At 40.4% G+C, this 26,315-nt stretch overlaps 1 protein-coding gene across 2 annotated transcripts in view; it reads right to left on the bottom strand.

The window, feature by feature from the left end:
- CLK4 (CDC like kinase 4) overlaps positions 1–24,617 on the bottom strand; it is a 28,730-nt gene extending 4,113 nt beyond the window's left edge. The window contains exons 1-10 of one of the 2 annotated variants that reach the window (XM_077746360.1): positions 24,554–24,617; positions 15,473–15,633; positions 10,477–10,699; positions 9,296–9,386; positions 8,832–8,898; positions 5,794–5,910; positions 5,538–5,704; positions 5,246–5,340; positions 4,861–4,990; positions 1,485–1,567 (exon numbers count right to left, since the gene is read on the bottom strand). In XM_077746360.1, the coding sequence (XP_077602486.1) occupies positions 1,485–1,567; positions 4,861–4,990; positions 5,246–5,340; positions 5,538–5,704; positions 5,794–5,910; positions 8,832–8,898; positions 9,296–9,386; positions 10,477–10,699; positions 15,473–15,633 (1,134 nt within the window). In that variant the 5' untranslated portion in view covers positions 24,554–24,617. Of the gene's footprint in view, positions 1–1,484; positions 1,568–4,860; positions 4,991–5,245; positions 5,341–5,537; positions 5,705–5,793; positions 5,911–8,831; positions 8,899–9,295; positions 9,387–10,476; positions 10,700–15,472; positions 15,634–20,469; positions 20,618–24,553 lie in introns of those variants that run through there. The other variant, XM_077746359.1, reaches the window with a different exon arrangement.
- Between the last annotated feature and the right edge of the window lie 1,698 nt (positions 24,618–26,315).

A 26,315-nucleotide genomic window follows, 5' to 3' on the forward strand; every position in this document is an offset into this window, starting at 1 on the left:
TTTAGTACCCAAAACAAACAAAAGGGTTGGAGGGATCATCTCTAATTAAATGCCAGAATGACAAACTTACAAAATCATTTTCACTTGGATTAGTCCACATTCTGGAAACCATGAACTTCTGGGAAGTAAGTACCTTTCTATCCAAACAAGTTCACGATGAGTCAGTCCTTGCCTACTGACCTCACTTCCCCATCATGCAAGACAGTCTGACAGCACTATCTCCCGTCCCCTGACTAGAGACCACTCTTTCGTGACTCTCCATACTTATGGGTACAAGATCTTCTTCCAGCGCTGGCCACCACTCTCTGTTTTCTGAAAAACCTCCAATCTTCAGGGGCACCTGGGTGGCTCAGTTGGTTAAGTGCNGTCTCTCTCTCAGAAATAAAACATTAAAAAAATTTAAAAACAAAACTCTAGTCTACCTTCTGGCACTGGCTTCATTTCTGTACCTCCTCAGGGACACTTTCTCTGAGGAAATTTAACAGTCCATCTTTCCTGGGTTCCCACTACACTTTTTTTTTTTAAAATACTTTTATTTATTTCTAGGGGAAAGAGAGACAGCATGAGCAGGGGAGGGTCAGAGAGAGTGGGAGACACAGACTCTGAAATAGGCTCCAGGCTCTGAGCTGGCAGTCAGCACAGAGCCTGACGCGGGGCTCGAACCCACGAACCACAAGATCATGACCTAAGCGAAAGTCGGATGCTTAACCGACTAAGCCACCCAGGCGGCCCCCCACTACACTTTCTACATTGTTCCACAACAGCAAATACCACAGTGCACTGTAAGCTTTCCCACATCTATCTTTTGCATGACTTCTTGGAAGACAGAGATGTTCTTTTTATCTTTATACACTTAGTGCCTTAAAATGTGCCTAGAGTGTCACAAAGTAAAATACAACTTATCGTTCCTGAATTATTTTATAAAAAGGAGTGACTTGCTCACAGGCTGTGTTGACAGTCAATATAACCAGAACAGAATTATAATTGGCCACAGTAACACTAACATAAATTTATGCTGCAAGAGTTCAACAAAAAAATGAGAACACAAGACAATATTAAACCATGTGATAAAAACTCCAATCACATGGAAAACAGAATTATGACCATTCACCAAGAGTAGTATTTCATCCAACTATGGTTTTAGAGAAAAAGGACCATTCTGCATATATAACGGTTTTTCGTTTTTTTATTTTAGAGAGAGAGCATACAAGTGGGGGGGAGGGGCAGAGGTAAAGAGAAAGAGAGGGAGCATCCCAAGCAAGCTCCACACTCAGCACAGAGCCCGACACGGGGGCTCAGTCCCACAACCCTGGGATCAGGACCTGAGCCAAAATCAGGAGTCAGGCGCTCAATAAACCGAGCCATCCAGCCATCCCATTTTACAGAAGTTTTAATCTTAACACTACAGGAACTTTTCAAAATGGAAGCCAACACTTTAACATGCTCTTAACACTGAAAATTATGAAATGGCATTTACTACATACCTGGAAGACTGTGAAACCAAGGTAATATTCGATAAGAATGCAGCCTATGCTCCAAACATCACAAGGTTGAGACCAACCTAAAGCTGTAAAAACAAAAGCACACACTTTTATATGCAGCAAGTTTTTACTGCCAATACACCACATCCCTTCCCTACATGGGTGCTCTCTTTACACAAATAAAATGGTACACTCAGGGTTTACATTTTAGTTTTATATAAAATGTTGCTCAGTATGCTCTCACAACTCTCCATATCTCTACATCAAATTAGTGTTTTAATCTGGGGAGTAGGCATTTTATGTAAAATAAAAGAGGGATTAGCAAATATTTTCCAAGTATAACTACCAATTTGTGCAAATACTCCGTATTCTCTGAACTGTATGCAATGGGGTGCATTGTTACCCCCAGTTCTTGGTTGTTCTGGGAAATTTTACATTTTATTATAGTAAATACAGGTGGACAATTAACCTCAGAATGTAATTACTAACCACTTTTCAATTTATCAGCTCAACGCTGGAGTTTACTCCTTACATTAAAAACAACAACAAAACGGGGTGGGGGGTGCCTAGGTGGTTCAGTGGGGTTAAGTGTTATTAACTCCTAATTTTGGCTCAGGTCATGATCTTGGACTTTGGTTCATGAGATCAAGCCCCACACTGGGCTCTGTGCTGACAGCATGGAGTCGGCTTGGGATCTTGTATCCCTCCATCTCAGCCACTCCCCCACTCACACATTTGTGTGCCCTCTCTCAAGAATAAACAAAACAAACAACAAAAAAAGGAACGGGTCATAATCTCATGGTCATGAGTTCAAGCCCTTCCCTTGGGCTCCATGCTGGGCATGGAGGCTGCTTAAGATTCTCTCTCTCTGCCTGTCTCCTCCTTGAGCTCTCAAAAACACAAAGAACTATGGTTTTAGATAAACAATAAAAGGGTTATAAAAGGGAATTACAAGCAGTTTCATTATAAGCAAAATTATAGAGCCATTTAAATCACAGAAGGATCTACTTATATATGTACTCTTCAGGCGGTCTGTACATGATTACATATACTTTCTCCTTCACAATGCTCAATAGAATCCTCTTCAGGAAAGAATAAAATACCTAGTCTTAAGCCTGTACTCAATTGGAAAGGAGAAGAGTAAATCATACAGATGTTTTAATATTTTAAAGGCCAAAAATTTAGTAAAACAATTATGTATACATAAAACCTACTTTTTTTTTTAGTTTATTTTGAGAGACAGAGAGACACACGCACGTGTGCGTGCAGAGAAGAGAGAAGGTGACAGTGAATCCCAGGCAGCCTCTGTGCTGTCAGCATGGATGGAACCTGACTCGGGGCTAGATCCCATGAATCGGGAGATCATGACCTGACCTGAAATCGAGAGTTGCTTAATCGACTGAGCCAGCCACCAAGTGCCCCAATAAAACCTACTTTAAAAGACATTTTACTTTCAGTAACATCACTGAATTTTAAAGAAGAAGGAATACACAAAATAAACAAAAACCTTGACTGTGATTTGGTCATTTTATTTATTCACTTTTTAAAAATTTAGTCCTTTTACGTAACCCTCACAATGCCATCATTTGAACAAATGGGTAACTGAGCAGGAGTCTACAGTGACACATAACAGAATCTGCAATTGATAGATCTTGGACCCAAAATGACCATCTCTTCTCCAGCCATTCCTATCCAGCTTCTTCCCAGGTGACTGCAACCTTCTGCCACCCATCATTCTAAATCATCCCGTTCTCTGAGAAGTCCGTCCTCGTACTCTGGAATTGCCTATGGTTCGCTTCTACCAAAAACTTCATGTCTTTACTACCAATACCCAAGACAGGAGACCAACTGCATGACTACACCTTCCTCCCAACCTAATTCTGCCTCAATCCTCAGAATTAACACCCCACAAAAACAAAAAGGACCCTTCCTAATCTCCCAATCTCTTCTCCTCAAGGCCAATAACCCCAATTTATTTGGGATTTATATGATTGATCTATCTAGCCTGGCCATACTTGAAACTGCGTTATTGTCATTACTAAGAAGTGCTATATTTTATCCAATCTAGGAGGCCAGTAAGATGCTTGACTGTTTTATGTGCCAATAACAAAGAAAAAAATGCCAATTATTTTATGTTGTGCCTCATGTTTTGTTGTTGTTGCTTGGTTTTGCTCTGCTGAGCTCCATGTTAAAATGTGGAGGTAATCAACCTCTTGAAATTGACAACACACAAAGTTGTATCTTTTTAAACTCTGAGAATGCCTCTATGTCCACAAACTCTTCCCACATTCCGTTCCTAAACTATTGAAACACAACAGCTCCTTTCAGATCATACTAAGCAGAAATGTTATGATCGTTCATTTCAAAGACAAGCTCGAAAACTGGGCTGTCCAACATGGTAGCCAGTGGCCACATGAGGCTGTTTTATATCTAACATTTAAATTCACATAAAATTTAGAATTCAGTTCTCCTCAGTCACACTGGCCACACTGCAAGTACACAGAAGCCCACATGTGGCTAACGGCTACCATACCGGACATTGCAGACATAGAAGGCTTCCATCATATGGAAAGTTCTACTGACAAGCATTCCCTAATCTCAATTTCCTTATGCCTTTACCAATCCCCCACCCTAGGTAAAAACTGTTAGTGTGCTTTCCTACTCTTATTCTTAACTACCAGCTATCGGGCACATAAAAAGGTGAAAACTGGAAACTGATTCTATAAAATTTCAACTAGCCAACCTCAGCTGGACCTTACTTTTGACTAATAAGCTTATTCCATGTAACTATCTTCCAAGAGCACCTGATCTGAACTTCTCCCACTGTCTCTGAGCCCCAACCTCCTCTCCTTCACTCTATAAACAAGACCTAGTATGTGACATTTTAAGACATAAGATACACACTCCCTTACTGAATTCCCTTTTATTTCCAAACTCTGCACCTTAAGTCATTTTCTTCTTTAACCTTTTTCAGGTCAATGATTATCAAAGAAGCTCTCCTCTTAGACTAGCCCCTCTTTCTTCCTGACCTCCTCCTGGCTCTTTACTCAGACGACTGCCAAACATACCTTGAGTATTTTTACAGCACCATGCTTTTGTGACATGAAAATAGGAAACCCACATCACTTCAAAATCACATTGCTGTGATGTACTTAGCCAACAGAAATTGCCCTTTTATATCTTGTTAAGATTAGCATGTTGAAAAAATAACCACCTGGAATATCTTTACAAATGGTATCACATTTTTCCCACTCAGGAAGAATATTTACAGCAATGTCCAATTTTTAAGACAGGTAATAGTTTCTGTACACTGTTAAGATAATCACACCCAAAATCTCGTCTTTAATTACAGCAACAGGAAGGGTGGTGTCTTACTGACCCAAAATGACCTCTGGAGCTCTGTAATGCCGCGTAGACACCAAAGTACTATGATGCTCATCATCATATGTTGCACTTCCAAAGTCAACAACTTTGATATCTGTGTTTTTCAGTGTGCGTTCATCACGTTTCTAGAGAAGTGAAGTTGAGTCAACATGAAGATCAGTAAAGACATGAAAAACTTTACACACTTCAAAAGACTTGCATATGAATAATCTTTTTGATTTTCAATATAACTCCATGCGAAAGGTAAAGAAGGATGATCCTTTTAGGTTAAACCTCAGGATATAACCAGTCTTAGAAGTCAAAATCAACTCATCCAAAGGTCACCAAGCTAAATTAATTTTTAAAACCACCACCAAAATTAAAACAAGTCTTTAACTTACCATTTTAGAATTATATTTGACTACATAGTCTGACTTCACAAATAAAATATTTTCAGGCTTCAGATCTGTATGGGTTAATTTATTATGATGCAAAACTACAAGAGAACATAAAGAAATTATTAGTTTCACCTACATATTTCATCTGTATTGGGAACAAGGAGGATCAGTAGTGGATATAGGGATTTCACCATTACCTGTAACGTGGATTTTTAGTGACAATGTTTTGACATGTTGCTTGTATAATAAAAACTTTTAATTTTCTGGTGTTTAAAAATTTATCAAGTATACTTACAATTTATTGATTGGCAGATCTGATATGCCATCTGCCTGATGTGGTCAATTTGAAATGGCAGAAAGCTATTTTCTTTAATGAAATCATAGGTACTAAGTCCCAGCAGTTCAAACACAATACAAACATGACCATGATGATCAAACCATTCTAGCATCTGGACACATCGGCTAAAAGAGATCAAATAAAAATGAGTCAGTTCACAAAATTCTGATTATTTTAGGTAAGATGATGGGTCACAATTCAGGTTTATACTTACAAGACACTATTGGGATCAGTACTATTTAAATGCTCCAATACTTGGATTTCTGAACGAGCTGCTTCACGGTATCGACCTACATTTTTTACAATTTTTACTGCTACATGTATGCCATCCCTTAAAAACAAAATGAAAATGAAAAAGGTAGATGTTCAGGAGAAGGTTGAAAATATGTGTCCCCTTAAGCATCATCTTACTGAGTATTAACTACTCTATGCTATTTCTCTAAAATAATCTTTCAGAGCATCTTATACCAGATTCCATGTAACATTTTTTCACAAGTCTGGCAAAACACACTTTCTACGGAGAGATAATTCCCTTAATACTGACAATGCTTAATGTTTGTTTCCAGAATTTTAAGTTTACATAGATTTTATACCAAAAAAAAAAGGGGGCCCTGGGTAGCTCAGTTAAGCATCCAACTTCCTTGCTGTCTGAGCCCCAGGCTGACAGCTCAGAGCCTGGCACCTGCTCTAGATTCTGTGTCTCCCTCTCTCTCTCTTCCTCTCCCCTGCTTGCACTCTGGCTCTCTCTCTCTCTCTCAAAAATAAGTGCTTGGTATGAGCTACTACAAAGAGGTAGGAGAGCCTAACAATTAGGGAGTTAGAGGGAGTTCTAACTTATTCAGAGAAAAGGTGACACACTACTAAGCCCTGAAAGACAGCTTTCAGACTATAAGATTTGGGAGGAAAAGGAAACATATTCAGGTAAAGGAGACCACATCAGTAAGTCATGAAGCCAAGAAAATGCTTATTAGCACATTCACTGATGCAAGTAGGTAGAAATAGGTAGTATAGGGCATAAGCCTTAGATTAGTTACCTATAATACTTCAAGCAACGAATGATTTTGAGAAAATGGATTTCTAAATTCTCAAGTTGCTTTGATCTTCTCTTCTTGAATTTTTTAATGTTTGTATATTTTCGAGTGAGAGAGACAGAACACAAGCAGCAGAGGAGCAGAGAGAGAGGCAGACAGAGAATCTGAAGCAGGCTCCAGGCTCTGAGCTGTCAGCACAGAGCNTGCCTAAGACATAAGGCATATATCTCAAGGTTGCTATGAAACCACTGTGCCAAAACTCCCTACATCACTACAGTAATTCCACTGCAATGTATAGTTGTATACCTTAAACTTACACAATGTTACATGTTACAATTAACTGTTATCTCAAAAAAAAAAAGGAAACACATTTAATGCTAAAGCACTTCAGACATTTATGAATACTTGTACTCTTTACAAGTCACAACCAACCCAAAAGAAGACACGTTTCCAGTTAAATGTTATAGTTAGGTCCAATAAGTATCAAAATTTGCAATAGTTTTATACCTGATCAACTGAATACTGGAATATCTCAAATATTCACTGTTGGAATCTCAACTTTTAAGAAGACATTATTAATAGGTCAACTGGTAAAAGTCTGAGCAAGATCTATAGATCAGCTGGCAAAATTTGAAAATATAACACGTGTGTATACAGAGAATGATTTAAAAACTACTGTAAAATGTTAACATGAGGAATCTGGGTGAAGGATATATGGGAATTTTTTCAGCTATTCCAGAAAATTCTAGGAGTCTGAAAATATTTCAAAATTTCACTTCATGGGGCACCTGGGTTTGCTGGTTAAGCATCCAACTCTTGGTTTCGGCTCAGGTCAGGATCTCAGTTTAAAGGATTGAGCCCTGCATCGGGCTCTACATGGACAGCACAGAGCCTGTGTGGCATTCTCTCTCTGCCCTCCCCTGTTCATGTGCGCGTGCTCTCTCTCTCTCTCTCAAAATAATATTAACAAAATGTGACTTCACATTTTCATTGGATAAAAGAGTGACAATAAAAGATACTTGATATACTTCATGAAATATGGAATGAAATTATGCTAAGGAATAAAACACGTTTAAGCATTCAAGGGTTGGTTCATAAATAACAGTAGCTATCAAGTTGCTGTAACAGACTCTCTCAAATATATTTACGGAAAGTTTTTTTTTTAAATAAGCTGGAAATTACAATCTTCTCCAACTATTTTAGGATGAAAAATTTTAGATGTCAATTTAGAAATATGCAGTTGAAATAAACTGTTCAAAGAGAGGTTTACTTACTAAAAAGTTGGTAAACTACAGAACAGAGGTCCTGGAGGCAAATGTTAAAATGAGACATAGGGTCAAACCCCAATTTTTAGTAAGTCATTAAAGAATCTGGACTTTATTCTGTAGGTTTTAAGTAACAGAATTTCTTCGTAGTTTAAGAAGCTAACCCTAAGAATGCAAATATCATCCTTTGGGAATGAAGGTTTTTGTTTTATTTTGTTGCCATAGAAACTTATTTCCTGAAGTCTGAAGAAACAGTGTACAAAATCTGCATGATACAGAGCACAACTGAAAAATTGATAAAATAAAATTCTTCTAGTAATAGCTAGTACTTTATAGCAGATGACTTCTTTTCCAATGATAATCAGGGTTATTCCAAAATAAAGGTAAAAGGTTCTTAAACCTATTAAATGGAAGATGCACCCTTCTACATTACAGGACAGATTATTTTTTACTAAGCCATTTCTTCTACTATGCAATTTTCAGATCAGAAATAACGTTTTTGACCAAGATTAGAACGGTTTTATTGTCTCTGCTACTCAAAACAAAAGCAAAGCACTCTAAATCTCATATAAGGGCCAAAGCCTGTGTTCTGGGAAACTACTTTACTTGAAGACTCACTTTAATTTCAACAAACACCATCTGACAGAATTTGTCAGGTTTTATTTTTTAGATTTTATTTTTAAGTAATTTCTATACCCAACGTGGGGCTCAAACACACAACCCTGAAATCAAGAGTCACATGCTCCATTGACAGAGCCAGCCAGGAACCTGAAATCCATCAGCATTCTTGATCAAAATCCACACCCATGATTAATAACCAGACATAGTTCAAGAAATTTGGGGTATTTATACCCCCCAGGAAAACAAGTGGCTACCTCTTAAGATACCATTTCATTTAAATTATAGATCCTTCCCCACCCAAAAATATCAGACTGTTCAAAAAAGCAAAAACTTACATGCCATGATCAATGCACTCTACGACTTTGCCAAAGGCCCCTTCACCCAAAGTGTCCACGATTTCATCTAAAGTAAGGGAGGAAAAAGGGAGTAAGTACTTGAGATAATATAAATTATCTAGTTATTCAAACAATGAATACTTAAGTGTGGAATATTTTCAAATGATGTCTATCAAAGCATAACTAAGGTTTCAGCACTCAAATTATTTTATTTTCAGCTGCTACAAAAACAATTAGATAGAGCTATCTTTCTTGCTCTAAGCTCAAATTCCACTGATTATTTTGGAACTTTAGAGTAGAAATATTTAAATTCTATAGAAAAGAAGAAATACAAAAGAACAAACAAACCCACAAAAAACAAAACAAAAAAGCAATGAAGAGTTCTTTAGCCCCCCGCTGACAACTATTCTTAAAAAGATTATTCTGTCTGCAAAGTTAAAAAAGTGTTGAAAAATATTCTATACATCTTGCTCTTAGAACGTCTCCACTTTGACAGATCAGGTGACCCTCCTCATCATCCTCTATACTCCTGGATCTTTTCCTTCGGTGGCTCTTCTGGAACGGCAAGTGGGCAGCACCAAGATCGTCCAGCCAATCAATATATCAGAGTGAATTCAGGGCAGAATACGCAATTCATTCAGCGGGGAGATATTCAGGCATTCAGATAAGCACCAGGCCACGAACAGTTGGCAGGAGCAATTTCAAATTCAGTCCCCAGAAATTCACAGGGCACAGTTTATGTTACAGAAGAAAAACATGGCAAGGAACAGATTTTCAGATAAGATACTTAAAGTGGCAATAGAAAAAAAACAACACAATTGTCTCTTTAAAATACTGATTTAATTGAAGTCTGAAATTTAAAGAATGCAATGTCATGATCTACTAATCTCTTGCTATAAAATAGCATATGCTGTGAATTGAGATGTCTAGTTTGTCGGGAGAAGGTTTTAAAATGTCAAGATCAGTTGAAATTGTTTATTTAGCAATATTTTAAAACATACATAATTAATGGGGGAAATAAATTAGCTAGTAAATTTCCATGTTCAAAGTAATCAAAGAAAACTTGGGGAAGGAAACAATTCATTCAAAGTTTACTGATTAAAACAGGTGAAGATGTCTGAGTGTAAAAAACAGCAGACTGTTTGGATAATGCACTTTCCATTCAGCACCCATTTCAGAATTTCAAGGGAGCTAGCTGCAGACAATGATGCACTGTGCTCTGGGACTATGCTACATATAAACAGTTAAGTATCCACCAGTGCAATGTTCTAGAGTTGTTTCCAATCATCAGGAAGCGGGCTTCTTTTAAAGTTAAAAAAAATTATTTACGATAAAAGGAAGGATGGGTGCTTCATTTTTTCATAAGATTAAATTACAAAACATAAAAATATTTTTAATATTAAAATCAAGAACTCATGATCTGGACTGCAGAAAATGAGTCAATATGGGCAAATGAAATCTACCTAATAAATACCATTAGCTATGAAAACTTAGATGTTTAAGGATTCAAGTAATACAAACACATTTATAATATATCCAAATAATATTACATATATATAAAAAACTTTTTCAAACTTACTAGCTCATTAAGAGCTTTTACACACAAATAAGCATCCACCCAAAATAAAAACAAAATCAATCATACCGAACGTGACTGAGGACTTGAACAGTGTCTATTACGCTTCCTTTTAGGACTGCTTCTCCTGCTTCGGACTGAAGATTTACTGCAGTGGATTCGATAACTGCTTTCAACGTCTCTGTGATAATGTCTAGGAACATAGCCTTCGCAGTAGTCATTTCTATATTCATCAACGTATCTCCGGTCCCGATAATCTCTCTCATTCAAGGACCTCGCTTCTAAATAATGACTGCAAACACATTTAAAGGATTTCAAATTATTCTCTTCATCCTGGAACAACTGTGGTTCAAACAAAACATTCTCACAAGAATTCCAGGTTTAAACAGCTAACTAGATAAAAAGAAAAAACCTCAAATTGATGAACAGAATTTATACTTATCTCACAAACTTAAGACATAATTTTACTTTAACCAACAAGCAAGTGAGTTCATATTCTCCATCAGATAGACTGCTATCAAACACCTCACATCGAGGAACAAAGCTTGAGTCAATTACGTTTGCTCAGTGTTTACTCGATTAAGTGTCCCTGTACCTTTTGGAGAAAGTTAACAGCAAAAAATTGATCAGTCTTACAGTATATACAACTGTAACTAAGCTTTCTTTTCTCACAGAGCCACACACAATCAGAGGCAGGCAAAACAGGATTCCTTTCTCTTTTAATGTTAAGGGAATTTTAGATCTCCCCGGCACACACAGAATTCTTTCACATAAAGGTGTACTGGAGCTAGAAGTGCTCTTACATGTATTCCAGACTTTTCATTTTACCGTTGACCAAATTAAGATCCCAAGAAGGACAATGATTTGCCATGGCTGTAGAGCACTCTAATTCCTATTCTAAGGGCCAATTTTATTACACATCACCACCTACGCCACCTCCTCTCCTCCTCTTAGTATTCCTAGCTTCCTGTTATTCCTCTTTGAGAAACAGACAACATAGCTTTTGAAGGCTGCTTCATGTGCCAAAGGTATTAAACGACGTCCCCCACGAATGAGAAAAGGATCTTGTAATTGCTTGCCTAGGATTACAACAGACCCGCCCAACCACCCTACTTCCCTTTGCATTTCTAACTTCCTGTCATTCTTGCTTGCAAAGTACTCAAAAATTCTACATGGGAAACCGCAGCATCTAGTGCCATAGTGCTTAAACTTCTGAATTCACACACAGATCCCTTTAAAAATCTGATGAAAGCTATGGACCCTCTCGCTTAAGAAATGCACCAATGCATAAACAAAACTTGGTGAGGAATTTCACAGAGGTCACGGACCTCAGGAAGTCAATGGATCCCAGTTAAGTATCCTTGACCTGATGGAAAGAAAAGGACATAGATTCAATTGGCCCAGTTTCCCGTCCCCCTCTCTACCTGGGATGGTGTCCTCTTCAACAGAGTGCGAAGCTTCAAGAGGGATGCACATGGAGCACTGAGGGAGAGAGGGGACACCTGCCCAGTCAGACAAATCGGCTAAAAGAATCCTGACAAGCAATGGAGTGACGGATGTTGACTAGACTGCCCTCAACAACTTCATTCTCTCCCCAGAATATGCTGTGGTTCATTTTCCCAGGGGCTGGTATAGGCAGAAATAAAGGGAAAGCATCTCTAAACTGCTACTCAATAGGGCTGGCCAGCTATCCAGGCTGAGGAAATGCAGAAACCCCCTTCTCCCTTTCCCCAGTGTCAATCTTAAGTCCTAACCATTGGAGAAACAACTCGGGATATCAGGGTAAGGCTCTGAATCTAAGTCAGGGATCTGACGACTTGGCTTGGGCCTGTCAGGGAGAGAGCTATAATACATCAGCCTAGGAATTACCATACTCTCAAGGGTATCCTTTTCAATTCTGTAAGGCGTCCTTTCTATAAAAGTCAAAAATCTATCAGAAAAAAAACTAATACAAGTAATCTTTAGCTGGAACAGTGCATAAAATTAGAGCTGCAGATAATCCATAAACAATCTACAGACTAACAAGCTCTGAGGTGAAGTAAAGCCATGAGGATAAACCATACAGATGAGGGACCTCTTCGATCTGTACCAACCAAGCCTTAGAGATTACAAAAACAAAGTCTACAGAATTATTTAAAGGCCATGCATGGATAGAGTGGACAAGATGAACAGATTGATTTAAATTCCAAAATATTCACTGAATACCAGTGAATATTTTACTGCAGTCCTTCAAAATAGCCAAGACTAATGAGGCTACAGGCATTCGTTTTTATTTCCACACAGGCCCTGTGGAAGATAAAAAAATATATATGAGGCAAAATCTCTCCCAACAAATAATGAACAATTTGAGATCACTCACATAAAAACAGAACTCAACAATGCAGGAAATGCTGAAAGGCTGCAGGAGTGCTTAGAATCATAGAGGGGGACAAAACTCAAACTGCTTAAAATGGTGAGGGAAGACTTCATAAAAAAGCAGAGTTGCATCTTAAAGGGAAGTCAAGATTTGGACCGGGCGGAAAGTAGAAGAAATGCGAGGACAGAATAGCATATGACCATCTCACACTTACAGATCACCTGTAGCCACAACGGCTTGGAGATGGGTGGTCTACGTATCACTTGGGAAACAGCGCGTGAACAAATAGAGCGAGACCAATTTTCACACATGGGAATGAACAGAAGCAAATAAATAAGCTGGGAACAGATCATGCAAAATCTTGCATGCCAGGGTAAGGCATTTAAAATAGTGTTTCTCGGGGTGCCTGGGTGGCTCAGTCGGTTAAGTGTCCGACTTCGGCTCAGGTCATGATCTCACGGTTCGTGGGTTTGAGCCCCGTGTTGGGCTCTGTGCTGACAGCTCAAAGCTCGGAGCCTGTTTCAGATTCTGTGTCTCCCTCTCTCTCTGACCCTTCCCAGCTCACGCTGTCTCTCTTTCAGAAATAAATAAAACATTAAAAATGTTTTTTTAAAAAAACAGTGTTTCTCAAAGGGTGGTCTGTTTATCAATGATATCAAAATATGGAATTATTAAAAATGAAGACCGCTCAGCCCCAGGTCAGACTAACTCTGTCTATATAAGCCAATATGCATTTTAAACACACCTCTAGGTAATTCTGTTCACACTAAAGTTTGAGAATCATTGGTTTAAGACGTGATACTCTACGTTACATAAGATGGCACTTAACACCTATTACCACAATAAATAAAGGTGTTATTTGATGCCACATCAGTCTTCCTGATACAGAACTAGAATTAGTACAGCACTAATTAAGCCTGTAGCAAAGGAGACCAATTCACAGGCTACTGCCAAAAGACAAATCAGAAAGAAAAGACACTTTGCAATACATACAAAAAAAGGTTAAAAAATTGATATATATTAAAAACTCTTATAAATCAGTAAAATACTCTGTAAGAGGAAAAAAACAGGTATGGACAAAGACAAACTCACTAAAAATGTAAAAATTCAAATTAAAACACTATTCTTGACATTTCAAAATGCCAAGACTGGTAAGAGCAAGAAAGAACATATTGTACACTTAGTATAAACTTTCTAGAAAAGACATCAATATGCAACAAGAGCTTTGTAAGAGTTCACACCCTTTAATTTAAAAATGTCCCTTCTTAGAACCTATTGTCAGGAAATAATCAGAGGCAAAGACTCCTATAGAAAGATTTTTTAAGAACAAAGAGAATAATGGGGGTCTAGCATCCTACCAAGGTTACCTTCTTTACAGTTTATGGCAGTTCTCATTTTTTTCCAATAACTTTGTAAAAACACTACTGTAAAGTTTTTCATCTCCCAAGACTGTCAGATATTAGAATATTCTGCATTATGGAGAGCAATTACCATTAGACACCTCTGGTGACAGCGTCGAAGAAGCTGTTGGCCTGCAGTTTACCTGGACTGACACAGTATGTTTATGTAGTTAATTATGAACAAAAACTGTTCATCACTCAAATCACTTCCTTCCTGCATAACAAATCTATCATTAGTACTATGATGTTAATTTTAAGACTTTACAGGACATTCTGCATTTATTAATGAAAGGGTACAGATGTTTCTCTGCAGTGCATTAAGTAGCTCAGGTCATTGCAACCCTCCCTCTTCCCCATGTAACAGTGTGTGACGAAGACAGATTAGTCTGTGGTGACTGCCCACACACTCACTGTTCTGCACAACGAGTCTGTTTTAGCATGGAGAAGGAAAAAACTACATACTGTTTTCTAAAGTAACCCCGGCTGGCTAATTTAGAAAGCAATCTGGCCAACAGTCTCAATGGAACATCTGTACAAAACAAGAAAACATAGACCAACAAAACAAATGAGAAAGGGGAGTTAATGGAAGACAGACTGAAAGAAATGCTACTCACCTAGCCTTTCTTTAATCATTTAGGCACTTTAAAATTCCTGTACTTCTCTGTAAATGTATTATCTCCAAATTTTATACAGGAAGAGTAAAATTAAGTGGGACACACGCTATTGAAAGATTTTTACTGAGGCTTTTCCCTCAATTACTAGTTCTTATAATAACCAAGCTTCTAAAACCCCTACACACATCCACCGGCCTCACCTACCAATATAACCTATGGAACAGTGTAAGCGACAAATCCTCTGTGCACTTTACCGTTCCTAAATAGTACATGCTGATTTCCTCATTTGGTTGAACTCTCCCTACTCCTCATTATCTCTCATTTGTGGAACCTAAACAGGCTCCCCAAAATAAGCATCTCCTCCTACATACAAGTTAAAGGCACATACTGGGCCCCCATCATCACTATCACGTAGCTGTCAGTGTGTCACCACCCCGACACTACTGGCAGCTGGGACTCACTATCTCCCACCACTCCCGGATGGACGTAGACAAGTAAAGGCAAGAACGGTTTAATTCACAGAGGTAGCCTTGGCACCTATACAGCACTTAGCCTGTAACAGGAAATCAATAAACACTATCTGAATATTTGTGGACTTAAGTATAAAACAATCTGACAGAATAAAGCTACATAAGCTAAGGAGAAATCATTAAAACTACTAGTGGTAAAACGTTACTGATTCAAGAGCAATTTACCAATCAGAATCTTTAAACTGGTGATGTGGTTTACAGTGTCTGTTCTCTTGCGTACTACTGTGGGACCTCCTCTTCCGTTTGTGACTTCCACTGTAGCTTTCATGTCCCCAGCTTTCTCTGCTATCCCAATCAGGGCAGTGAGTTCTTTTGGAATGCCGCATCTGTTAATGCAAACAAAAAGTTAAGTTGTGGAGGTTATAGATGGCTATGTTCAGTAAATAAAACATTACACATTATTTAAATATAAACACTCAGCATATGGGGTCACACATGTTCTAAAATCTTTGTAGATGTGTCCCAAGGTATGCGACACCATTCCACGGTGTGTCAGATGACTGTAAGCAGCACACAGACCTAGTATTAAATGATGCATAACACTGTGAGACCTTAATAATACATTCTCTTTCAATTCTTCTGGATTAATTATCAGTTTAGTGTTTATCTTCAGCCACCCCTTGCTAACTGCCATTGTAAAAACAGTAAAAAGAACCAGGATTCAGACTCAGAACCTCCAGTAGACAAAATTCCAGCTAGAAATAATTTGGGGGGTTTTAATTGATTTTTATTATCTTTAAAAAAATATTTTAAGTAATCTTTACATCAACAACAGCGGGGCTCGAACTCACAACCCAGAGATCAATAGTCTCACACTCCATGGGGTGCCTAAGTGGCTCAGCGTCCAACTTCGGCTCAGGTCGTGATCTCGCAGTCTCTGAGTTCAAGCCCCACATGAGGTTCTGTGCTGACAGCTCAGAGCCTGGAGCCTGATTCGGATTCTGTGTCTCCTTCTCTCTCTGCCCCTCCCCCACTCGTGCTCTGTCTCAAAAATGAACAGACGTTAAAAAAAAAAGTCGCACACTCCAACAACTGAGCTAGCTAGGCACCTCTTACCTTTTTTTTATAGTCAATGATCTCCTTTTAAATTACTGATATCATTTCTTTAAAAAATGTTTTTTTAAAAAGGATTTTTTAATTTTTTTTTTTTAACATTTATTTATATTTGAAAGAAAGACAGAGAAAGAGCAGGGGAGGGGCAGAGAGAGAGGGAGACACAGAATCTGAGGGAGATTCCAGGTTCTGAGCTGTCAGCACAGAGCCTGATGCTGGGCTTGAACTCACGAGCTGCAACATCAGGACCTGAGCCTAAGTCAGCCACTTAACCGACTAAGCCACCCAGGCACTCTTAAAAAATGTTTATTTTTTTAGTATTTATTTATTTATTGAGAGAGAGGGAGAGGGAGAGGGAAAGGGTGGGAGAGAAGGAGCAGGGAGGGACAGAGAGAGGAGGACAGAGATAATCCCAAGTAGCTCCATGCTGTCAGTGCAGAGCCCAACTTGAGGCTTCATCTCACCAACCATGAGATAATGACCTGGACACATAACCCGAAAAAAATGTTCTCTTTAAAATATGAGCTATTTTAGGTGAGCCTGGGTGGCTCAGTAGCTTAAGCCTCTGTCTCCTGGTTTTGGCTCAGATCATGATCTCACAATTTGTGAGTTTGAGTCCTACCTGGGATTCCTTTCTCTTTCTCTGCCCCTCCCGCACATGCTCTCTCTAAATAAATAAAAACTTTAAAAGACTGAAAAAATATATGAGCTATTTTAAAGAGAAATATCATGGGGTACCTGGGTGGCTCAGTTGGTTAAGCACCCAACTTTTGGTTTCAACTCAGGTCATGCTCTCAGGATTCCTGCAATGGAGTCCCTATGTCTACAGCCTACTTGAGATTCTCTCTCTCCCTGCCCCTTTGTCCCTGGTGCACACTCACTCACAAAATAAACTAAAAAAAAAAAAGAGAGAGAGAGAGAAATATCCTTAAGTGTCTCACAGCTTTGGCAGAATTCTGTAATACAAACAACTGAAGTCAGATAAACACTTAGGGATACTAAATATAGGGGATGACGTTGTTTTAATGGTAAAGAGCCAATAATGAAGCTTCTTTTTCTCAAACACTAGAGAGAGCTCCTTTTTCTAAATCTGAGGATGACTCCAAGCTTTGGGGAAAAAACTAGGAGGTGAGTGGAACACAGTATTCCAACAGAGAAACTGAAAAGCAAAACAAAAGATTATTTTATAAACTCATTTTCTCTATCCAATATATTTTCAGGTCATTGTGCAATTAGTCTTAAAATGAAAACAGATTTGTTGTAGATCTGGGGTGACTGAAAAAAAAATCAACCTACAAGGAATCACATGGTCACAGTGAAATTGGATGACGACAGTGACAATTCTATTTCCTGCCTCCATTTACAACCTCTAAAGCATAAATTCCCTCTAGGCTCTAACAATGGAATCCCTATCTGCTGCTCCCCATTTTAATTCTTTTACAATGCAGTTTTTATCCATGATATCCAAGGTGCTGGAAAGGGTGAGTTTCATAGCTCAAGGAAAGAGTTGAAAAAAGATAAAATGGAGCAAATCTAGCATAGTTAACTGCCTTTAGCTTGGCCAAATGGCTTAGTAACAAGCAAATGAATTCAAGTAAAAATTTAAATGACTTCACACGGATTTTAAAAAAGACTTGAAATGAGGCAGCTGTGATTTCTCCTGGGAAGTATTCCCTAAGAAAATATTTGTATCATACCTTTTGCTTAAAAAAGGGGATAAGGATGCATTGGTCAGGTAAATAAAAAATCCTAAAACTTGTTAGAATTCTCATTGGAGGGGCGCCTGGGTGGCTCAGTCAGTTGAGTGTCCAACTCCTGATTTCGGGTCAGGTCATAATCCCAGGGTTGTGGGATCGAGTCCCGCATCCACCCCACATCCAGCTTGGCACTGAGTGTGGAGCTGGCTTAAGATTCTCTTCTTCTCTATCCACCTCCCCTCCCCCCGGCTTCCACACATTCTTTTGCTCTCTAAAATTAAACATTTTTTTATCAACAATAGCCAAAATATGTCCAAGAGCCCAAATGTCCATCGATGGACGAATGGATAAAGATGTGGCATATATACATACAACGGAGTATTACTCAGCAATCAAAAAGAATGAAATCTTGCGATTTCCAACTACGTGGATGGAACGAGAAGGTATTATGCTAAGCGAGATTAGTCAGTCTGAGAAAAACAAATATCATATGACTTCACTCATATGAGGACTTAAAGATACAAAACAAATGCACATAAGGGAAGGGAAAAGCAAAAATAATATAAAAACAGGGAGGGGGACAAAAACATTCGACTCTTAAATATGGAGAACAAACACAGGGTTACTGGAGGGGCTGTGGGAGGGGGGATAGGCTAAATGGGTAAGGGGCATTAAGGAATCTACTCTTGAAATCATTCTTGCACTTGCTACAAATCATATGCTAACTAATTTGGATGTAAACTTATAAAATAAATTTTTAAAAATTAAAAAAATTAAAAAATTTTGAAAAAGGATTCTCACTGGAAATGATCAAGCATTCTGCTTTGACAGTCACTACAAAATGGGAAACTGAAATGACACTACAAATTAACTTGAGGCAAAGGCCATCACACAAGCCATCAAACATTGTATTTCTAGTAGAATTCTTCCAACCCTTCCTTCAATTACCCCAACCACATTAGTAACTCTTTAAAATAGACTGGTTAAGCATTCTTAAATCACAGCCAGCAAAATTACAACATTTGATGACTGAGGATTATTTATAACTAACCATTAGTATACAGTTTTTGCAAAATCTGTGTCTGCTTTAGCTTTTTTTTTTCCTGTCGGCCAAAACCAGCTCACCTCTAACAAACAAGGCTGAATTCTCAAATAACCAAAGTTATCAATACTCAAAACATTAAAATAAGAATGAGCATCTTGGGAGGGCCAATGATTTTTCCCCCTCTCTAGTTAAGTTCAGTATTTTAAATCTAATCCGCCTGTTAGAAATCTTTTCTCCCTACTCATCATGTTCAGAAACACGGTCTCAGGACGCGAAAAGAATCCCAGACCCACATTTAGCAGATAAAGCTCCTGCACATCCACAAGAAAACCCATCTAGAATTATCACACTAGCTTTAATTAGAGAATAATCCTCCATGCCAGAATCCCCACATTATCTTTCATCCAAACATCGGATACAATGTATCCGCTGGTGTATGTCCGCCTTAGAAATCAGATTCTCCCCCTGCCCTTTCATGCCCGACAGTTTTATCGTATGTATGTGGCTTAAAAAAATTCGAAACAGGTTAAAGCCATGATTACAGACACGGCTCCGGAAGGACTGCACTTGATGGGTACCGAGAAGCCTGCAGGTAGGCGGGTGTTAACGGAGCACAGCCTTAAAGGGGCGGATACCAAAGCAAGGCCAGGTGGGTGGCCGGGTCGGCCGGACCGGCTACTTCGGTAAGCCAGGAAAACGTGCCGCAAAAGTACCGAAATGCAGACGAGCGCCACAATGGTATGTTCCACCTCAGGGGGGATCGAGTGTGGCACAAGGGACGAACCTCCCGGTCTCTCTACCTCTTGACGCGAGCTCCGTTCCGCCACCTGGACTGGAGCAGACCTGCGCTTTCCCGGACGCCCGGTCCCCGCCCTCTCCTTCTCACCTCCCCCCCCGCCCGCGCCCCAGGGCACCCGGCCAGGGCCTTTGGCGCACTCACAGACGGGGCCAGATGTTTGGACTCTGGAAACCTCCCACCCCCATCAAATGCTACAAACAGCAGAGAGCTGACGTCCAGGGGACAGCTTGATCTCAGACAACACAAACCCCAAGGACGGCTCTCGAAGGATCGTGCCGACAGGTCCTCCTCGCTCTCGCCGGCGGCATGAGCCAGGGCCTCTGAAGCCACGACGCAGGCGGCCAGGGCCCTCGGGGCAGACTCAGCGGCAGAATCGGGGCCTGTCCGCCCCAAGACTTTAAATCTACCACGGCCCCTGAGCTACTTTAGGTTCTGGAGGCCACCAAGCGAGCTGTGCTCCGAAGATAACCCCGGTCGCCAAGGCCCTGATCCGGGTCGTTTCTCCGACATCTGGCTTTGAGACTTAGAAGACTGGAAACGGCCCAGCCCAGCCAACCCAAAACCTTACCTCCGCAAAAGCAAAAGGCCCTCTGGCCGAGAAACGTCGCCAAACCGCCGTCTTCTCTCTCCACCGGCTGCGACAAACACCCTACAAAATGGCGGCAGCGCCGTCTCCTTACAACCCCCCAAGCGGCCTCTAGCGCCACCTACGCCGCGCGAACGCGCCTGCGTGACAGAGGCTCTCACGCCCCCGCCCCCCNGGAGAAGGGCTCCTTGAGGTTGTTGTTGCGGGTCGGGATCAACTCCGGAGGAATTACCTGTGGCCTGCCGTCACCCTGTGGCACGCGTCTGCACCTTCAGATGGAGTTAAGTGCGGCACCCCTCGGCAGAGCCAGCGGGGGCCCTGTTTCCTGCTCTCCCGCTAAAGTGAACAGCACCATGGCCCTTGGGCGGCTGTCCCTTGGGACCCCTTAGGCCTTCGTCTTTTTTTTTTTTAATATTTTTATTTATTTCTAGGAGAGAGAGAGAGAGAGACAGCGTGAGCAGGGGAGGGGAGGGTCAGAGAGAGGGAGGTACAGACTCTGAAATAGGCTCCAGGCTCTGAGCTGGCAGTCAGCACAGAGCCCGACGCGGGGCTCGAACCCACGATCCGCGAGATCATGACCTAAGCGAAAGTCGGACGCTTAACCGACTAAGCCACCCAGGCGCCCCAGGCCCTCGTCTTTACAGAGTGCCAGCAAGCAACAGCAAAGACCCCAAACCCCGGTTCTGGGGCGGCTCAGTGAACAGGACACGGGTAGACCCGACCGCGTGGAGCTTCTGGTCTAAAATGGAGTGGGATAAATAAAGAGGATGTCTCAGAAAACAAGCTCGGGGTTGCTTACCTTTTTAAGTCCTGTGCTCCTAATCAGAAGAACACAACAAAAAATGAGGAAGTTTCAATTGAGACTCCTTACAGTGTTCTTCCTGAGGGTCTCTCCTCAGCAGAGGATAGCTGGAAATTTCCCTAACAAAGCTCCCATTTTTTGTCTGCTGTATGTGAGTTTTGTTAAACCGAGGCAGGCAGAGTGATGTCTGAGATAGTGAGCATCTATTAAGAGGCTTGCTGATCTCAACTAAGGTAGTTTGCAGTACCAAGAATCCCTAGACAGTTCTCCATTGAGAGTGTGTAAAGTGAGAAAAGAGAACCAGTCTGAGCCCTAGGAAACACTTTTAAGAGACAGAAGAAAACAGCCTGAGAAGGAATGATCATAAGAGAACCAAGAGTATGATGTCAGAGAAAGGAAGGGGGAGAAGGGCTTACATGACCACGGAAAAGCTGCCAGTGCCAAATGCTGGGAGGGGGTCAGGTATCCTTAGTAGTGCAAAGGGTCGGGGACACCTTTGTGACTCAGGTGGTTAAGTGTGTGACTCTTGGCTTGGGCTCAGGGCATCATCTCACAGTTCCCAAGTTCAAGCTCAGCATCAAAACCCCACACTGACACAAGGAGCCTGCTTGGGATTCTCTCTCTCCTCTTTCTGCCCCTGCTAAAGTTAAACACTTAAAAAATAAGTGTCAAGGGGATTCTATATCCTGAGAAGGATTCCCTGGATAAAAGGGAAAGCCAGAAATCAAGTTTGGGAGGACAGGGTTGGATGGTTATGAGCATAAACCCAAAAGCAGGCGGATGACCTGAAAATGCGTGTATACTGTTGGGTGAAAGGAAGTCACTGTAATTTAGTTATTGACATCCTTACAAACTTGTGCCACCTACTTTGGATAAATTGAATTGTCGTGGAGATTGTGCCACACTTCGAGAAGCAAAGAAGTGAAGTTGAAAAGATAATTGGAAAATTGGAAGTGAAAATTCTTTATGCTATACAACAAAACAGACAATATTCTCATCTGGAATAGCCAACACATCTGTATCTACAAATTTAAATAACGCCCATCCTACCAGGTCCATCTCTAAGATGCTGTCCCTGACTATATCAGTTCCCAGCCATGACCCTGCTCTTGACTCCTCCAGTTAGAGATGCGGTCCTGAAGCGGGTTGCCAAGGCATACCGTTGTGCCTGGAGCCACCAAGATACGTCAATCAATTGTGCCCAATAAGTGAAAATGACTGGTTCTGCAATGGAATACACATACTGTTTTGGGGACGTCAGATGGAATGTTGAACCGAGTGGATTGGGCTCTCTTGCAGGGTAAAGTGAGGCTCAGCTTGCTGCATATGTAGATGCATAAACAAGCAATGCAACGTTAAAAGGCAGCCAAGTGTAAAGGCCACCTACAGAGGCATTTACAGCCATCACAGAATAGTGTCACCCAATAGTAGGGTCTGCTTTGGAGTTGCTGCTATTGTGTTTTAGTGGCATTTTGCATATTATACTTAAGTGTGCCACACTAAGGGAACCAATACTTGAAACTGTGTAGTGATCAGATGGAGGTCAAGACTGAGTCGTGTCTCTATTACATGTAACACAGCACTTCAGTGTTCCCAATTGCTCTCTCTGGCTTACATGCTTTGTCACTGGAGACAAGGACCTGATTTATATGGCCTTTGGTATCTCAGTGCCCCAAACCCAGGACCTATTTGTAGGTTAGTTATTTTGGCCATTTTGCCCAGCTGCTTTAAGTTGGATTAAATAAAAGGTAGGAATTTACTCCCAGAATCCCTGTGCCAGTTAGTGTAACAATCTTACATAGCACCTCAACCCTTTCCATTAAGTAAGTTGCTATTAAGTCAGTTACCTAGAAAATGAACATCTTTGGTCAGAAGATTTAATGAGGAAGTCTGTCTAAATTTCTTTGTTTTTAAATTTTTTAATGTTTATTTTTTAGAGAGAGAGAGAGACAGAGCATAAGTAGGTGAAGGGGAGAGAGGGAGACACAGAATCCAAAGCAGGCTCCAGGCTTGAACTCATGAACTGTGAGATCATGACCTGAGCAAAGTCAGATGCTTAACTCACTGAGCCACCAGGATGCCCCAGTTTATCTAAATATCTGAGAATCCACTCCCAGCACAGGGAAAACTGCCTAATCCAGTAGCTTCATTTCTACTCAAGAACACATATGTCAAAAAAACAAAAAAACCCTTATGTTAAACCATATTTAAAGAAAATCTTAGTTCTGAAGAGCAACCTGAGGAATATTCTTATCATGGAACTAGACAGATATTCTACAGGCTTAACTTCAGTCATAGAAAACAGTCATCTTTGAGAGCAGAGTTCCAGAGAAAAAGCCTAAATTGTCCAGACTATATTTTTTAAGATGTTTAAATTATTTTTTAGTATTTATTTATTTTGAGAGGAGGGAGGAACAGAGAAAGAAAGAGACAGAGAATCCCAAGCAGGTTCCATGCTGTCAGCACAGAGCCAGATGCGGGGCTTGAACCCACAGACGGTGAGATGACCTGAGCCAAAATCAAGAGTCAGACACTTAACTGATGAGCCACCCAGCTGCCCCAGATTTATTTGTTTATTTCTTTTTAATGTTTATTTTTTACTTTTGAGAGAGAGACCACTAGCAGGTGAGGGGCAGAGAGAGGGACACAGAGGATCTGAGGCCGGCTTGGCGCTGGCAGCAGAGATCCCAATGATGTGGGGCTCAAACCCACAAACTAGGAGATCATGACCTGAGCCAAAGTTGGAGGCTCAACCGACTGAGCCACCCAGGTGCCCCAGACTTTTTTAATTTTAAGTAATCTCTACATCCACCATGGGGCTCAAACTCACAACCCCAAGATCAAGAGTTACATGCTCCACTGACTGAGCCAGCAAGGCACCCCATCCAGTAAATTAATTTTTAACAAAAACTTTCTCTAGATAGAGAAAACTTTACAAAGGTGTAAACAAACTTTTACAGAGTTATAACCTCTGTTGTAAGTTGCCTATTACTGGGAATTACCAATCTGTATTCAATTAGCTTTTTAATTGTTTTTAGCAATCAATTTAATATCCATTATGTGCTAACCACTGCATATACATTATCTCCTCATTTAATAATTTAAACAACACTATAAAGTGGTCTTTGGTTACTTGCTCTAGGTCACAGTTATCAAGTTCCAGAACCAAGGTTCAATCTTGGGCCTTACTGGCTCTGGAGTGCTTGTGTGTCACCATTCGACCGACGGCTTCAACTCATAGAGCAAAGTTTCATAGCAACTTACTTTACTTAGGTGTCATGGAAAACAGGCTGAGTCCATCTTTCAGCAACCTTGGAAAGAGTCTGTCTTAAAACAACAACCTGCTCTCCAAGGTGAGGTACCACCCATGGTTCCTCATGATGAAACAATGGGACAGCTTATCTCCAGTACATCAAGGTCATCAAAGATCCCAGTGGCTTCATTCAACAGCAAGTCACAAAGGATTCCCATCATGCCACACTGCCCGAGGTGAATAACATCCCAGGCTCCTCCAGTGTTTCCTGACTGCTTGTGAGGAGAGTAACACAGCACAGGGTTATTATATAGGTTCAGTCCCACAAGACAACGCTAGAAGAGCTCTGTGATACACAAGGCACTTTGCAGTGTATGAGCATATATATGAGCAGTGGAGTAAAAGGGTGCTGGAAGTGATTTATGTAATTCAGAGGTTCTGGAGGGTATGGGATAGGCTGTGGAGCCAGGTTAGTACATTAGTTTCTCAACCCCCACTTACCAACAGCCTCAACTATCAGACATCCAGGGAAACATTTGAAGGGAAAATATATTTATCTAAATCGTTAATTTCCCATGAGCATTGCAGACCCCGACTTAAAAGCATGAAAATATGTAATATATGATATGTAATCCCAAATCTTCTGGGATTACCCTTTTATTAATGGATCATTGTCAAGGTCCTATTTCATGGACTTAAGCGGTCCTAGGTGCTAAGGATACAGGACAAAGTATCTGCCTTCGTAAAGCTTAGATCCAGTGGGTGAGAGAGAAAGAAAATAGAATGAAACACTTCAACTTTTTATATATGCTATGAAGGAAATGAAGTGGGGACTGAAATAATAACCGAGGAGGGTGGTCTTTAGGTAGGAAGACTCTTGGCAGATATGACAAGCAGGGCCGAAGGGAAAGGAGGTGGCCACTTGAAGAATGGAACGAAAGCCCCCTGGAAGTCTCATTTCACCCCATGAGGAAACGTGTGTGAGGAGAGTCTTTGACATTTTGTGATAGGAAGAAAAATTACCGTGTAGATGTTCCACTCCCACTAGGGGAGCGGATAAGTAAAATGCAGGGGTTGAACAACGCAGGGGTTAGGGGTGCTAACCTCCACTGCACATTTGAAAATCTGCGTGTGACTTTTGACTCCCTCCAGAATTTAACTGCTAATAGCCTACTGTTGACCAGATGCCTTACCAATAACATAAACAACTAACATATCTTGTATCTATATTATATACTATATTCTTACAATAAAATAAGGTAGCACAAAAATGTCAAGAAAATCATAAGGAAAACACGTGTATATACTGTACAGTATATACAGTATACAGTACTTATTTATTGAAAAAAATCCATGTATAGATAGACCTATGCAAGTTCAGACCAGCGTTTTCAAGAGTCAACTGTAGCCTACACATCCATTAAAACCAATGAACTAATTTGACATATAGCAATATAGACCTGAAAACTTAAGTTGAGTAAAAGAGAAAATGTGATTTATAACAAAATGTCATTTTTGTCGTTTTTAAAAAACCACAACTAAGGTACCTGTTTTCAAGGATATGCATATATTTAAATAAGTGACTTATTTGCTCACTTGGGGTAGACTGAAAACTTTTTAGTTTATTTTGAGAGAGAGAGAGAGAGCTAACGTGAGCAGGGGAGGGGCAGAGAGAGAGTTAAGGAGAGGAGAATCCCGAGTAGGCTCCCTGCTCAGTGCAGAGTCCAACACAGGGCTTGATTTCACAAACTGTGAGATCATGACCTGAGCCGA

This window comes from Crocuta crocuta, unplaced genomic scaffold (genome assembly GCF_008692635.1).
Source record: "Crocuta crocuta isolate KB4526 unplaced genomic scaffold, BGI_CrCroc_1.0 scaffold218, whole genome shotgun sequence".
NCBI lineage: Eukaryota > Metazoa > Chordata > Mammalia > Carnivora > Hyaenidae > Crocuta > Crocuta crocuta.